Here is a 14,690-nt window from a genome sequence, read left to right as displayed (position 1 = left end):
ACATGTGAGGCCCACCTTCTCAGGCTTGGTGTCCCAGCATTCAGTCAGCATGCTCTGCAGGCAGTAGAACTGAACCTCCTCTGGACTGCCCAGCACAGGACGGATGCCTTTGGAGAGTTTTTTAGCGATCTGGAGCTGGTGGTGTCCCAGAGCTGGCCTCTGACCAGACAGCAGCTCGTACAGCACCATGCCATAGGAGAACATGTCCACCTGAAGGCAGCATGAAGAGAGGAGGGACATCAGGACATCAGTGACACACACTGTGGGAAACATCATGGCAAGCTGATGGAAGCTCTAAACATATGCATTAAAACAAATCATCCCTCTGTAGAATCATGAAAACAGAACAGCTACCTCTCAGCTGTGCTAACATCCATCCTTAGACTTCTAACATTTTGCCCACAGGATCCAACCCCTTATGTGAAGTTATGAGTTCAGGGAGTATTAAAAGATGTTGCTGTAGGATCAAAAAACAAGTCTAATGGAGACTTCATCCAGGATCAAGACATCTGTGATCAGCCTGTGGTCAAAGAGGCAGCTGAATGAGAACAGACCGGATGATTTCATCCTGATAAGAGCTCATGATCCAGAGCGTCCTCAGCCCAACCGTCCGCTCCACAGAGCACCTTTGTCCATTAAGTGTGGTTAAAAAAACACTGCACTTAATTTGGATTCTTACTCTGTAATCTCATCCTTGAAAACCATATCATAGGTCCAAAATAGCAAAGTGGATTCCTGTCCTGGAGTGGTCACTGATAAAGACTGGAGGACTGTGGGGAGACTTCCCAGAATAACTGCAGAGACAAACAATGGTGCAACGCCAAAAGCACTCGACTACCACTGTGTTGGTGATGTCACTTCCTAATATGCATAAGATCTGTGGTATGTTGTGGCGTCGTATCACACAGGTGTGGACAACTGTGACATATCTAGACAAAGTAGTCCTCTTAAACCTCCTTTTTACCAGAGAGACTATCACCATCATCTGAAATTCAAGTGGAGAGTAAAGCTGTCAGGCGGCTTAAGAGACAGAAGAGTTTCTATTAAAGAGGAAAACTGGGACCTATTTTACAAAGTTAGGATCTAAACGACGACAAGGTACATAAAGTTTTAGAATGACCCTGGAAGAGCTCTCAGCAGGCTGTAGCTGCTGCAACAGAATGGTTGAGATAAATGCACTCCCATAAAAGTCCTTGTTTCAGTCGCTCATAGACTCAACTCTTCGTATTATTATGTCTGACAACATTACAACACTAAGTGACATTACTAGCTGTTACTGTCATGAGTTGATCTATAGTTGTGTTTCATGCCTTGTTTCCTCCCTGTCTATTTTCTACATTAGTTATCATTGTGTTATTAGGGATCCATGACTTATGTTGTACTCCTTTGAGTGTATTTTCTTGTGTTCCTTAGTCTAGTCTCATGTGTCATTCTGTTTCCCCTGTCCTGTGTTGGATCTCAGTATGTAGTATGTGAACAAGAGCAAAATCCACAAAGCACAGTGCTACATAGCAGATAGGTCTGGGTCAGATCTGGCGTCAAACCGGCACTGCTGGCTGACTGCTGGCATGGCAAGTGGTATGTCATAAGTGATGTGGGCCAGGTCTGGCAATGATGGCATTGTATATGATGGCATGCCACATCTGGCCCGATTGTGGCTTGGTTTATGGGGCTCAGATCTGTCCATGCCGCATCTGGTTGAGCTTGTGATTAAGCTGGCCCATGTCAATCAATCAATCAATCAATCTTTATTTGTATAGCGCCAAATCACAACAAACGTTATCTCAAGACGCTTTTACAAACAGAGCAGGTCTAGACCACTCTATGTCAAATTATGAACAGAGACCCAACTTCAAGACAGGGCAAGACTCAGTCTGACCCCACCTTAATCCATCATGAGCATTGCACATCGCAGTATTTAGCTAGTTACAGTGGAGAGGACAAACTTCCTTTTAACAGGCAGAAACCTCGAGCAGAACCAGACTCATGTTAGACAGACATCATGCCTCGACCGACCCATGTGTGGGCCGTCTCTGGCAAACTATATCTGGGACACTTAAAGGCCATCATTCTTTGCGGTATGTTGGCCAAGTCTAAGTGTATTGTGGGCCAGAACCAGGTCAGACCAATTTTGCTATGTGGGCAGAAGCAGTTTCTCTATCAGCTTGGCCATTTTTTACTTCTGCTTTCCAAAACCGGAAATCAAGCAACGCCTGGCCCAGCGTACTGCAGATCAGATCCAACAGAACAGACATACTACCTTCAAACGGAGTTTGTGGCATGCACTACATACTGTATACTGCATTTGTAGGTAGTATGTAGCAGGCGGTTTTGAAAACAGCCATTCTGTCACGATGGGGAATAATGGAGGACAACCCAGAAAAAATAAAGTTAGAATAATAATTTAATATTTCAATTATAAAAGAACTAAAGGTATAAACATTTTTTACCAAAATGTCCAAGAACTAGATCCAAAAGAAAACACGGTAAACATAAGGAAACACTGAGATAAAGCAACACACAGTGAACACAAGAAAGACGTACAATGATCCAACACTGCAGGGGAAACAGAGGAACTAAATACACAGGGTAATCAACACAGGGGTGGACACAGGTGAAACTTATCAGATTCATCAACTATCTGTTTTAACTATTGCCTTTGGTCTCTTTGATTCCTGTCATGTCATTTTGAAGTGTCCTAAAATGCATCAAGTAGCTAGAATTTGTATTTCCACATGTTTTAGAAATCATGTCTGAGTTGTTCTGTTTCTATTTTAAATAACTTTAAACATGATTTCACAAACAATCAGCTCCTGGGTCTGAATGTTGTCCTCCCCTTCTGCCTCATGTTTCAAAACAGGCGTAACTTAATGTGATGACGTCCTGCTGAGAGTTTGGCGTAAAGGAGGAGAAGACACAGTTGTAGCTCTCTGATGCAGAAAGAAATAAAAGCTTTGGGCGTTACAGTTTGTAATTAAGATGGATTAAAAATCAAAACCCTGTGCTGTCAGGGGGTCGACACACTGAATCTCTGTGACATCCTGTCAGCATGAAGCACTTAAAGCAGATTTAAAGACTGCGGTGCAGAATTTCATGCCCCGAATGAATGAAGCTGCAGAGAAAGAACTATCAGCTGACAAATCTGAGTCACAGCTGTTCTTCACAACACTTCTCATTCATTCATTCATTCATTCATTTATTCATACTCTTAGTCTACAAAACAGTTCATGATTGGGAATCCTAACTTAAAGGTGCAGATATTATACTATCGACAAAAAGCTCATATGTGCATAATATCCACAGCATGCACACCTGGAAGCTTAAATTCATACACTTTAATTCCTCCATCCAGCCCAGTCTGCATCTCATTAAACAGAGAAACCACATCAGAACAGGACGATAGCGCCCTGCAGAGGAGAAGAGGTGTTTGGTTGGCTGAGGTCAGCACACTCTGTGGTGGAGGGTTAGTGGGGGGGCTTCTGTTACAGCTTACAGAGGCGGGCGCCTGTAAAAGAGGGCGCCCACAAGAAGCCAGACTCCCTGAGGAGAGGAGGAGCTGTAAACAGACCACCACACCTTCTGCAAGTCAGCAGAGAGAACATGAACACGTTTACTAAAACATACTCTGGTTCTAGCCCAAGACAGTCCACATCATCATCATCATCATCATCATCATCATCATCATCATCATCATCATCATCATCATCATCACTGAGTCAAGCTCGCATGCTAATGTGGCTACTTTAATTCACTATTCTACCTGTGCTCATGTTTTTTTAAGACCAAGAGCGTGTGAAATATTTCACTCTTCAATAGTCAGCAATCACAGCATCGCCAAATAAGGAAAAACCAACCAAGCTGCAGTTTCAAAAGTGAATAACTAAAGATGTAACAGCCGAGCTGCCTATGGAACAGCGCTGAGACGCTCCTCACATTCAGACATGTCAGGGATTTCAGCACTCCAACATCACACAGAACTACAATTCCTAGAATCCCAGCTGATCTTTATTGTAATATGTTTTTATGCTGAACTGGTTCCTACGTGATGCTCCCTGCAGAGAACTGTGTTGACATTTCTTTAGTGGTGGTGCGGATCGACTCTGACCTCATGCTGATAAGTTGGGATCTGGCCGGCAGTTAACTCTGTTTTTTAAACAAACTTTCCCACATCTGAGCTTTTATCCACACAGGGTTAGATATCTGAACTCAGTTATTTTAGTGACAATGACTGGACACAGGGATGCAGCTTGGCCTGGAGGTTTAAGCCCCATGAACAGAGGCTGTAGCCCTTGTTGCAGTGGTTGCTGGTTCCACTCCCAGCCACAACTCTTTGCTGCATGTCTTCCCCTGCTCTCTACTCCCTATATTTTCCTGTCTCTCTGCAGCTGTCCTATCAACAAAGACCGCAAAGAATAGATTTTAAAAAAAAGGACTGGAAAGTGGATGTAGAGTAAACATGTTCTGTTCACGTATTAATGTTGTATTTCATTCTTGTGTTTAGACAGCTTGTCTTCAGTGTTCAGTGAAACAAAGGTTTGTAGAACATCTTTCAAACTCTCACAGTAGGGTACTGGAAAAGTTTTCCTATTAGTAGTGATGACGTTATTATTAAAGCTAGGGTTGGTAACAGGGAAAACTAGCACGAATTTGAATGTAGCATTTCCTCAGGACTCCTTCTAATCCCTCCCCCCCTCCCCTCATAGCTCCTCTAAAACCACGCCCCCGCTCACATGCACGAGTGCCTCTGATTTGCGACCATATGATGGTGACTGATTCAAAACCGGTCCTCAGCACATTGTTTGTGTTTTGCACTACATCAACTCATGTCTCACTCAGCGGTAAGAAAACACCAAAACATTCTCATAGTGAAAGTTAAAAACACAAACAAACATGGCTGCTGTTAGCACTCACAACTGTCATGCTAGCATAATCCAGTTGTACCGGTGACACGGTATCAGGAGAAAAGCTATAATATAATACATCTATATTTTCTGTAGGACTTACTAAATGCTTGTCAGAGCCCCCGTGGTGAGAGCTTCTTAGACTCTGATCTGGAATACAGTCCTGAACAAAGCACCTCATCGGGTCAGAGGGGACAGGTTTCATGATTTGGCTCCTGATGGCAGGGATTGGTTGGTGTTTTCCCAGGTTTACTCCGGCTGTAGATAGCAGCTTTTTTTTACCTCTTTTTTAAGAACACATTATGTATTGATTACCATCGGGACAGAAAGATAATTTTAACCAGTATAACAAAAAGTGGATCTAGATCTGATTACCAACCCCAGCTTTAAAAAGATAAAAAATACATCGTGGACAGTAGTCAGATGTGATGTGGATGCAGAGGTAACCTGCTGCACAACAGTGATAAAAGCTGCAAGAAGAGCATCTTTGTTTTTCCTGTGTGTAAAACAAGCACACGCTCCTCCAAACATGCTGCAGAGAGGAAGCAGCCAGTCAAAACAACCAGCCTGCTCACTGAAAATACTCTGGGGTGTCAGGTAGAATAAATTCAGAGGCAGGAGCTCGAATAGAAGGAGGATAAACAGATCTGCGTGAAGACGCCTGCTTGCTGCACCCTGGCTAAAGTAGAGTGAGCCCAACATAAACAGTAATGCAGTGATTTTAATCACTAAATGGGCCAAAGGGATCCTCAATAAAGTACTAATGTACACTTTTAAGTACAAAAAAATTAATGCAATGTCAATTTTTGCAGACACAATAAGTCTTGCTGTTTCAGGTCAGTCTCCACGACCACACAAACGTCATGTTTCCTCTCTGCATGGAGCTCAGAAAGATTGTTTCTGATGCATCCTCAGGATATGAGCAGCACATCACGGCTGACAGGCTTCAGTTTAACTGTGTCACATGAATTTCTTGCACACATGGAAAAAATTCTATAACCACCAATAACCATATGATGCATACAAACATCATGTGATACCCCTGATTAGAGTCGCCGGCTACAAACTCCCACTTTGCACTGACCGTGAATGTAATCTTCAAAAGATTTGCATTTATACATCAAGTTTTTTAAGTTGTATTTTTGTTTTAAGAGGATAGAACAAAGGAGAGAGCAGGAAACTAGGAGAGAGAGCAGGGACTGACAGCAAGAGAGGGGTTGGACTTGAACTCAGGCTGCCCACTTGAGGACTACAATCTACAAGGCCAAACCGGCGCCCCTCTTTATACACTTAACTATCTTTCCAGCACCTTGTTGTACAGGACACGTTATCACCTTTAGTCTCTGCTGTGCTCCTGAGCACTGTGAGCTTGAGCTCAAACATGGTCCTGGTATTTTTGTAACGACCGCCTCTGAGAGAGCTCTTCTCCAGAGTGTGTCTTTATCTCTGCAGATCTGCTGCTGTAACAGTTCCACTTTAAACATCAAGTATGTCATTAATATCTGGAAAGCCCTCTCAAACATGTCACTGTTTTGTGCATAAAAAAGTGCTGCAGTTTGAGCCTCACAGAGACACCAGATGAATACCTCACGTGATGCAGTCTGGGTTAGAGGTGGTTTTAGTTACCTTGGCGTCATACACAATGCCGGGTCTGATCTCAGGAGCCTGGTACCCCGGTGTGCCCTCGACCCCCAGCGCCCCCTCATGGAAGGACTGTCGAGAAATGCCGTAGTCAGACAGTTTGATGTTGATCTGATCCCTCACCTGGAAGAAGACACATAAACCAGGGATTAAAAATGAACATATATGAAAACTGAATTAAACTAAAATAAGTGATCCTCGTACAGACCTCCAGCGACCACACCAGGATGTTGTCAGATTTAAGGTCACAGAAGATGATCCTCTTCCTGTGAAGGTACGCCAGTCCTGCTGCGATCTGATAGGCTACTCTGAAGGTTAGCATGTGACCAAGAGGCATGTACCTGGAGCCTACAAAGACAAGACACAACACGTCAGCCTGGTCTCACAGCTTGGACAGTGAAAAGTCCTCCCATGGTGGCATGTTTGGCACCATGCGACATCTTTTTGTCTGATGGTTTGTCAAAGTCAGGTGATGTACTACGAACAGAACTATTGAAAGACTACAAAACCAGTGATAAAAAAGTGACACTTTAATTATCTTTCACATTCTTCCCCAAAACCTTAGGAAAACAGTTTTTTGGATCACAGAACTGGTGTGGGTAAAGGGTTCCTTTTTTAAATACATGTAATCCACTTACCTCAGATAAATAACCTATATACAAACATCTATTTTCTGAACCTGACTTCTGTTGCCTGAACCTCACCTAAACTCGATTGCATCACAACCTCGACCAAGTCTTGTTTGTTGCTGAAATAAATCCTTCAACACCTGTTTTTATAAAAAAGCTTTATTTTAAAAGTCTGACAAGACTTAGCCTTTTTATAACCACTACCTTAAAGGGGACATATCACGCTTTTTTCATCAATATATATTGGTCTAAGAGGTCTCCAAAACATGTCTTTAAAGTTTATGCTCAAAAAAACACTTTGAAATCAGATTTTGGTCTGCCTGAAAAACCCTCTTCTTCAGTCCTCCTCAGAACACTCTGTTTTCCCTCTGACCACGCCCCCTCAGGAAGTGGATGTGCCTCGGCTCTCCAGCACGTTGATCTAATGTTTACATGTTGGCTGAATATACACGGCTGCTCAGAGATCGCGTTACTTCAACCCTCTGAATCTGATCCAGAATCTGATCCTGACGGAGAGGCGCCTGCAGCAGGACCTTTCTGAACCATTGGTCACAGATTTAGTGTTTCTTGTTGTTTTATTTATCAGTATGTCGACGTGTGTCTTGGTACACAGCTACGAACATGTAGCTATGTGGCTATGCTAACTAGCGCTAGCACTTATCCATGATAAATAAAAATCATCCACTAGATCTTCAAATCTGCAGACGTGGGGAGTAAAACCGACCTCTGCCAGAAAGGCAGCGGGACCTTTCTGAAGGATTGGTCACAGATTTAGTGTTTCTTGTTGTTTTATTTGTCAGTATGTCGACGTGTGTCTTGGTACACAGCTACAGCTACAGCTACAGCTATGAACATGTAGCTCTGTGGCTATGCCAATTAGCGCTAGCACTTATCCATGATAAATAAAAATCATCCGCTAGATCTTCAAATCTGCAGACGTGGGGAGTAAAACCGACCTCTGCCAGAAAGGCAGCAGGACCTTCCAGATTCTGTGTTTCTTGTTGTTTTATTTGTCAGTATGTAGACGTGTGTCTTGGTACACAGCTACAGCTATGAACATTTAGCTATGTAGCTATGCTAACTAGTGCTAGCACTTATCCATGATAAATAAAAATCATCCACTAGATCTTCAAATCTGCAGACGTGGGGAGTAAAACCGACCTTTGTGTTTATTAAGACAGCCTACAACTAGCATGCCTCCCTCCTAAGCTCCTTGTTAGCACACATGTGTGCAGGTAATGAAAAACAGAGGAGGGATTCAGTATTATTTTATACAGTCTATGGGCTGAACAAGCTCCGAGCTCTGACTCCGTGACAGACCGGATATTGTTGTGACGTAACAAAAAGTCTGAAGTCTGAAACGGCTCGTTTCACACACATTTACAGAAAGGTGGAGAAATCAGAACAGGGGCAGAATGGATTTTTTTCATTCTCGGGGGGTTTTTTAGACATGCCAGGGGCACATATTTCAGGTAAAGAACCATTAAAAAGTCCATTTTGCATGATATTTCACCTTTAACAGCTTTACTCTGAAAATCTAACCCTATGCTGCTCCTATTAACAGCTAAATCCATCATTATATCTTTAAAGTTTAAATGACGCTGCATGTTTAGTTTTACTAAGAAGCTTCCAGTTTTAGGAGTGTTGAGCGAGAGGATTTGGACCTTAACATTAAACTTAGAGCTGTAAGCCCCCTGTAAGGAGGCAGTGAAGTGTTTCAGTCTGATACATTCTGAAGTCAAAATGAAACAGCTCAATGTCTGAGTAGGGATGTAAGGATATATAGCAAGACAGTAAAACATCAATACAAATAAGGGTGGATTAAAATCGATTCAACAAAACTTGCATCTGGATATTATTTTTAAACAGTAGAGGGCGCTATCTGTATTATACTCGGCTTGTTCAACATCATGAAGTCTCTTGCTGCTCTCTCGTCACTCTCTGAGTGGAGGTGTTTTAACTTTAAAGCATGTTTCAGAATCAGCTGACTGAAGGTGTTGATCACAGCGGAGACGCTCAGCTGGGGGCTGCAGCTGAGTGACAGGTCTCCACGAGCGCTTTTTATCTCCACCGCCAGACTGATTCTGACCCGGTTATAAGCCTGCTCCTCACGTTGATATTCAGTGTGTTAACATTTTGAACATCTCAATATGATCGTAGCTGTTTAATACTGTCAGTAATATACACTGTGTCGTGAAGGAACATTTGATTTAGTGGGAAAAAACACATTTGTCATTATTTTTGACATGGAAAACATTCATGTTTTTTTAATGATACGATAATTGATCGTTAACATTTCCAAAGATCATGGAAAATACTTGAAATTTAGATCCCTTATTTAAAGGGATTGACCTTATTTGTTTTAATATTTAATACTTTCATTTGGGAATTGTTCACTTTCCATTTCTCTATAATTGTTCTGAAATTTTCCAACAAGGTATTTTTGTACGGTGATTTTAGTTTTTTTCAAGGTGCTGAAAAAAAGTGTGCAGTGGTTTTATTTGAGTTACAACACACCTTAAAATGAAAAAGGATGACTTTGTTTACAAAGAAATTCAAGAGAACAAATATATATTGTAACTGTCCATATCTGAGAATTGAAATAAAATAATAGTTATTTAAATTTTGAGTTCAATCCAGTTTTCTTGAAAATCGTTATAGATTCATGAGTGAATCGTATCGTGAACCAAAAATCAGGATTCGAATCGAATCGTGGGTTGAGTGTGTCCTTACATCCCTATGTCTGAGTTTACTCCTGAGGGTTGTTCCAACCAAAGATGACTCTCTCTCCTCTCTCAATGCCATTTCATGTATCATCCTGTAAACAAGGCGCGTTGCCGTCATGTATGTGGCCATTATTTTCTGTATGTTTGGTCAGTAAACCAATTTTCTAAACAAACACCTGCGTGCAGCACAAACAGGACCTCAGCATGACTTCCAGCTCTGAGTGGGATTAGACCTCACACCCAGGCACACGCCTGTCTGGAGCACTTGGTGGTCAGTTCTCCTCTTGTCTCTCTACCTTTGCTTTTTTGCTTCTCCTCCAGCACAGTGTTGAGGCTTCCCAGAGGGGCGAGCTGCAGGGCGAAGCACAGTGGGTGGATGCTGATGCCCACCAGAGCCACGATGCAGGGATGCTGTAGAGAGTGCAACATGCTGGCCTCCTGTCGAAACTCCGAGAAGCTTCTCCAGGTATCAGCAGACTGCAGGTGTTTCATCATGGTGTCTGAGGAGAGGAAGGAAGGAAGGAAGGAAGGAAGGAAGGAAGGAAGGAAGGAAGGAAGGAAGGAAGGAAGGAAGGAAGGAAGGAAGGAAGGAGAGGACAGGACACACTAAACATAGTTTCTTAGGAAGTGCTCTTCCTTAAACTGGTTTTAACATATCTCTAAAGTAAAGTGACTTCATGATAATTCCAGGTTAAACTCTAGTGTTGGTTTGTGACGGTTCAGTAAAACCTTCTCTGTTGTTGTGGTGTTTTGGCTCCTCATTGTTGTAATGGAAAGCTGTACGTCATACCCCATGAGGTCATGATCTGAGTCTTAATGTACTTACCCAGTGACTGTTTAGATAGGGAAGTATAGAGATGCTTTCTGTTCTGCAGTGACCTAGTATTCATTGATTGATAAATCAGAAAGATGAATGTGACTGTGTACCCGTGTCACTGGTGATGGTCTGCTGTCGACACTTCTTGAAGTGGAAGCGTTTGACGGCCACGGGCTGATCACGATATCGAGCTCTGTAGATGACCGTCCCGCTGCCTCCTTGACCGATGATGTTGTTCTCTTCCTCACAGTACTCAAGGTCTTCCCTCTCCAGAAAGAGCCTAACACGCACACGTGCACATACACACACACACACACATACACACACACACACACAGTTTGTTAACAGTTTGTAGATCATCCTCTTGCTTCAAATCTGACCTGCTGTAGTCTCATCATATTGTGTCGTGTTTCGTATTGTTTTTCGTAATGTGTATTTCGTACTGTCTTTCGTATTGTGTATTTTGTACTGTCTTTCGTATTGTGCCTTTCGTATTGTTTTGTTCATATTGTGTCTTTCGTATTGTGTCTTTCATGTTGTGTCATTTTTATTGTGTCTTTTGTATTGTGACTTTCGTTTTGTCTTTCGTGTTCTGTCATTCGAATTGTTCTTTTGTGTTGTCTTTCGTTTTGTGTCCTTCGTGTTGTGTCTTTTGTGTTCAGTCTTTCGCATTGTTCTTTCGTGTTGTTTCTTTCATGTTGTTTCTTTTGTGTTGTTCTTTCGTGTTGTGTTCTGTCTTTCGCGTTGTTCTTTCGTGTTGTCTTTCGTATTGTGTCTTTCGTGTTGTGTCTTTCGTGTTGTTCTTTCGTGTTGTTCTTTCGTGTTGTTCTTTCGTATTGTGTCTTTCGTGTTGTTCTTTCGTGTTGTTCTTTCGTGTTGTTCTTTCGTATTGTGTCTTTCGTGTTGTCTTTCGTGTTGTTCTTTCGTGTTGTTCTTTCGTGTTGTTCTTTCGTATTGTGTCTTTCGCGTTGTTCTTTCGTGTTGTTCTTTCGTGTTGTTCTTTCATATTGTTCTTTCGTGGGTTTTTTTGTGTGTTGTTCTTACGTGTTGTCTTTCGTATTGTGTTCTGTCTTTCGCGTTGTTCTTTCGTGTTGTCTTTCATATTGTGTCTTTCGTGTTGTGTCTTTCGTGTTGTGTCTTTGTATTGTGTCTTTTGTATCGTGTCTTTGCATTGTGTCTTTCGTATCGGGTCTTTCGTGTTGTGTCTTTGTATTGTGTCTTTTGTATCGTGTCTTTGCATTGTGTCTTTCGTATCGGGTCTTTCGTGTTGTGTCTTATTTTGTGTCTTTCGTATCGTGTCTGGTGTTGTGTCCTTCCTATTGTGTCTTTCGTGTTGTGTCTTTTGTATCTTGTCTGGTGTTGTGTCTTTCCTATTGTGTCTTTCGTGTTGTGTCTTTGGTGTTGTGTCCTTCCTATTGTGTCTTTCGTGTTGTGTCTTTCGTATCGTGTCTGGTGTTGTGTCTTTCCTATTGTGTCTTTCGTGTTGTGTCTTTTGTATCTTGTCTTTAGTGTTGTGTCTTTTATTTTGTGTCTTTTATTTTGTGTCTTTCGTATTGTGTCTTTGGTGTTGTGTCATATTTGTGTCATTCTTATCTTCAACCTTATTGTCTTACAGTTGTGTGACTGTGATTGCTTACTTCTCCACCTACAGCCTTTTATGTGCTGCTTCAACCACATAATTGTGAGCTCATACAAGCTTGAGCCACACAGCCCAGCAGTGCACGGGCGACTCACACAAACAGTGGATCAATATTGTCACAGCTAATAGAATAATAAAGCTTTAATGTGTACACCCAGCTATTAAACGTCCATCTTCCATTTCTCAGGAGCTCCACTCCAAAACATCAAACTGCATTGTGCTAATATTTGGAGGGGCTGTTTAACTGTCGTAACAAACATTCCTGTGGGTGTGAAAGAGATATGCTTTCACAACAGACCCAGCCTGCAGGACACAGAGACACACTGATATTTATCCAATCATTGAAGGAGTGAGCCCTGACTGTAAATTAACAGATGCAGCAGCTGGCAACAAGTAAGCTGCAACTCATTACGCAGCCAGAGCCCAGGGACATGTTGTTGGTCTGTGACAGTGTGAGTGTGGAGCAGCTGCAATAAATGACCCAGCTCCTCTGGAATGAGTCTGAAGAGAGGACTGACGTAAGGAGCTCAGTGTGTGAGAGACAGCAGAGCATCACCCCTGACGTAAAACACAGAGTTCTTGATTGGGTCTGTTACTGTGGCTACATGTGGTTTCAACAACTAACTCTCCAGCCCTGATCAGACTGGAGTCTCCCCTGTAGAAACCCCTGAGAGATCAATTGGACAAGTTATCTGTTGAACAGACTCTGACTAATCAAAGACAGAGCAAGCTAGCTGGCTGCTTCCCATGTTTCCCTCAATTCAGGGTTAACAAACTCTTGGTTTTCTGAAATGGACCCTAGTCATGTGAATCAGATCGAGCATAAATCAATCAGCTTCAAAGAAATGTAAATCACTGTGATATCAGCCTGAAAGAGCAGCTACTGCAGAAAAGGCATTGAAACATCAGCTAAGCTTTACAAACAGGCCTTCTGTAAATATATCATGTGTAGGAAGTCTAGAAATACCACATCTTACCCTCAAATATATCACTAAGACAGTCATCTTTGTGATAAGTCATATTCAATATTTAGCTGTGCTTTATCTTCTGCAGCAAGTGATGTTCATGTGACATTCATTTGAGGATGTGTACCTCTTATTAACTTAACTGGTTTCATTCATACCTTTCAGACCGTACTCAGTTCATTCAATTTAAATCATTCACCTCCCATTCAGTCCCCGTCACCACAGGTGTGTCCCAGGGCTCTGTCCTGGGGCCCCTGCTGTTCATCATTTACCTCCTTCGGCTTGGTCTCATCTTCCACAAACATCATATTCACTTCCACTGCTACGTGGATGACACCCAGCTCTACCTCTCCACCAAACCTGACTCCTCACTTCCACCTTCTTCCCTAACTAATTGTCTCCTAGAAATAAAATCCTGGTTCACCTCAAACTTCCTCAAATTAAACAGCAATAAGACTGACCTTCTTTTAATTGGCACAAAATCTACATTAAACAAACTCCATAATTTCTCTATTCCCATCGACAACTCGTCCCTCTTCCCCTCCCCTCAGGTTAAGAGTCTGGGTGTCATCCTCGACAGCACCCTCTCCTTCACCTCCCATGTCAACCACGTCACCCTGTCCGCCTATTTCCACCTACGGAATATTAACCGTCTCCGTCCTTCACTCACTCCCCACTCCACGGCCATTCTTGTTCACAGCCTCATTACCTTCGGTTTGGACAACTCCCTTCTGTTTGGCCTCCCCCACAAAACCTTCCATAAACTACAATTGGTTCAAAACTCAGCCGCCCGTATCATCACACGCGCCGCCTCCATCCACCACATCACACCCATCCTGCAACAGCTCCACTGGCTCCCCATCACACACCGGATCAACTACAAAATACTTCTCCTCACCTTCAAATCCATACACAACCTCGCCCCTTCATATCTCTCTGACCTCCTCCATACTGCCACACCCGTCCCCACCCTCAGATCCTCCTCCTCCATCCACTTCACTGTCCCCCCTGCTCGCCTTGTTACCATGGGGAGCAGAGCCTTCAGCCGCTCTGGAACCCACCTGACCTCCGTAATACTGACTCACTCCCACATTTTAAATCCAAACTCAAAACTCATCTGTTTAGACTGACTTAGACTGACCACAACTCCACTGTCCATTCTTTTAAAACCATTGTATTTTATTATTGTTGTTTACTTAAACTCTGTGTTTGTTTAATGATGTAAGGTGATCTTGAGTGTCAAGAAAGGCGCCTAAAAATAAAATGGATTATTATTATCTCAAATGTCATGTTCTTTCTCTGAGCTGCTCATGTATTGTCTGTTTGTATATGTTTGCACACTGCAGTTTGAAGTCTGGAAGTGAAGTCTCTC

At 42.5% G+C, this 14,690-nt stretch overlaps 1 protein-coding gene across 2 annotated transcripts in view; it reads right to left on the bottom strand.

The window, feature by feature from the left end:
• Window positions 1–14,690, bottom strand: part of lrrk1 (leucine-rich repeat kinase 1) — a 102,635-nt gene that overhangs the window by 16,262 nt on the left and 71,683 nt on the right. For both annotated transcript variants that reach the window (XM_034680522.1, XM_034680521.1), the window contains exons 26-30: window positions 10,825–10,994; window positions 10,194–10,397; window positions 6,751–6,890; window positions 6,528–6,665; window positions 16–210 (exon numbers count right to left, since the gene is read on the bottom strand). In XM_034680522.1, coding sequence (XP_034536413.1) covers window positions 16–210; window positions 6,528–6,665; window positions 6,751–6,890; window positions 10,194–10,397; window positions 10,825–10,994 — 847 coding nt within the window. The remainder of the gene's footprint in view (window positions 1–15; window positions 211–6,527; window positions 6,666–6,750; window positions 6,891–10,193; window positions 10,398–10,824; window positions 10,995–14,690) is intronic.

This window comes from Notolabrus celidotus, chromosome 3 (assembly GCF_009762535.1).
Source record: "Notolabrus celidotus isolate fNotCel1 chromosome 3, fNotCel1.pri, whole genome shotgun sequence".
Lineage (NCBI taxonomy): Eukaryota > Metazoa > Chordata > Actinopteri > Labriformes > Labridae > Notolabrus > Notolabrus celidotus.
Note: the sequence above shows the minus strand (reverse complement) of the source record. Positions and strands in the feature narration are given on the sequence as shown.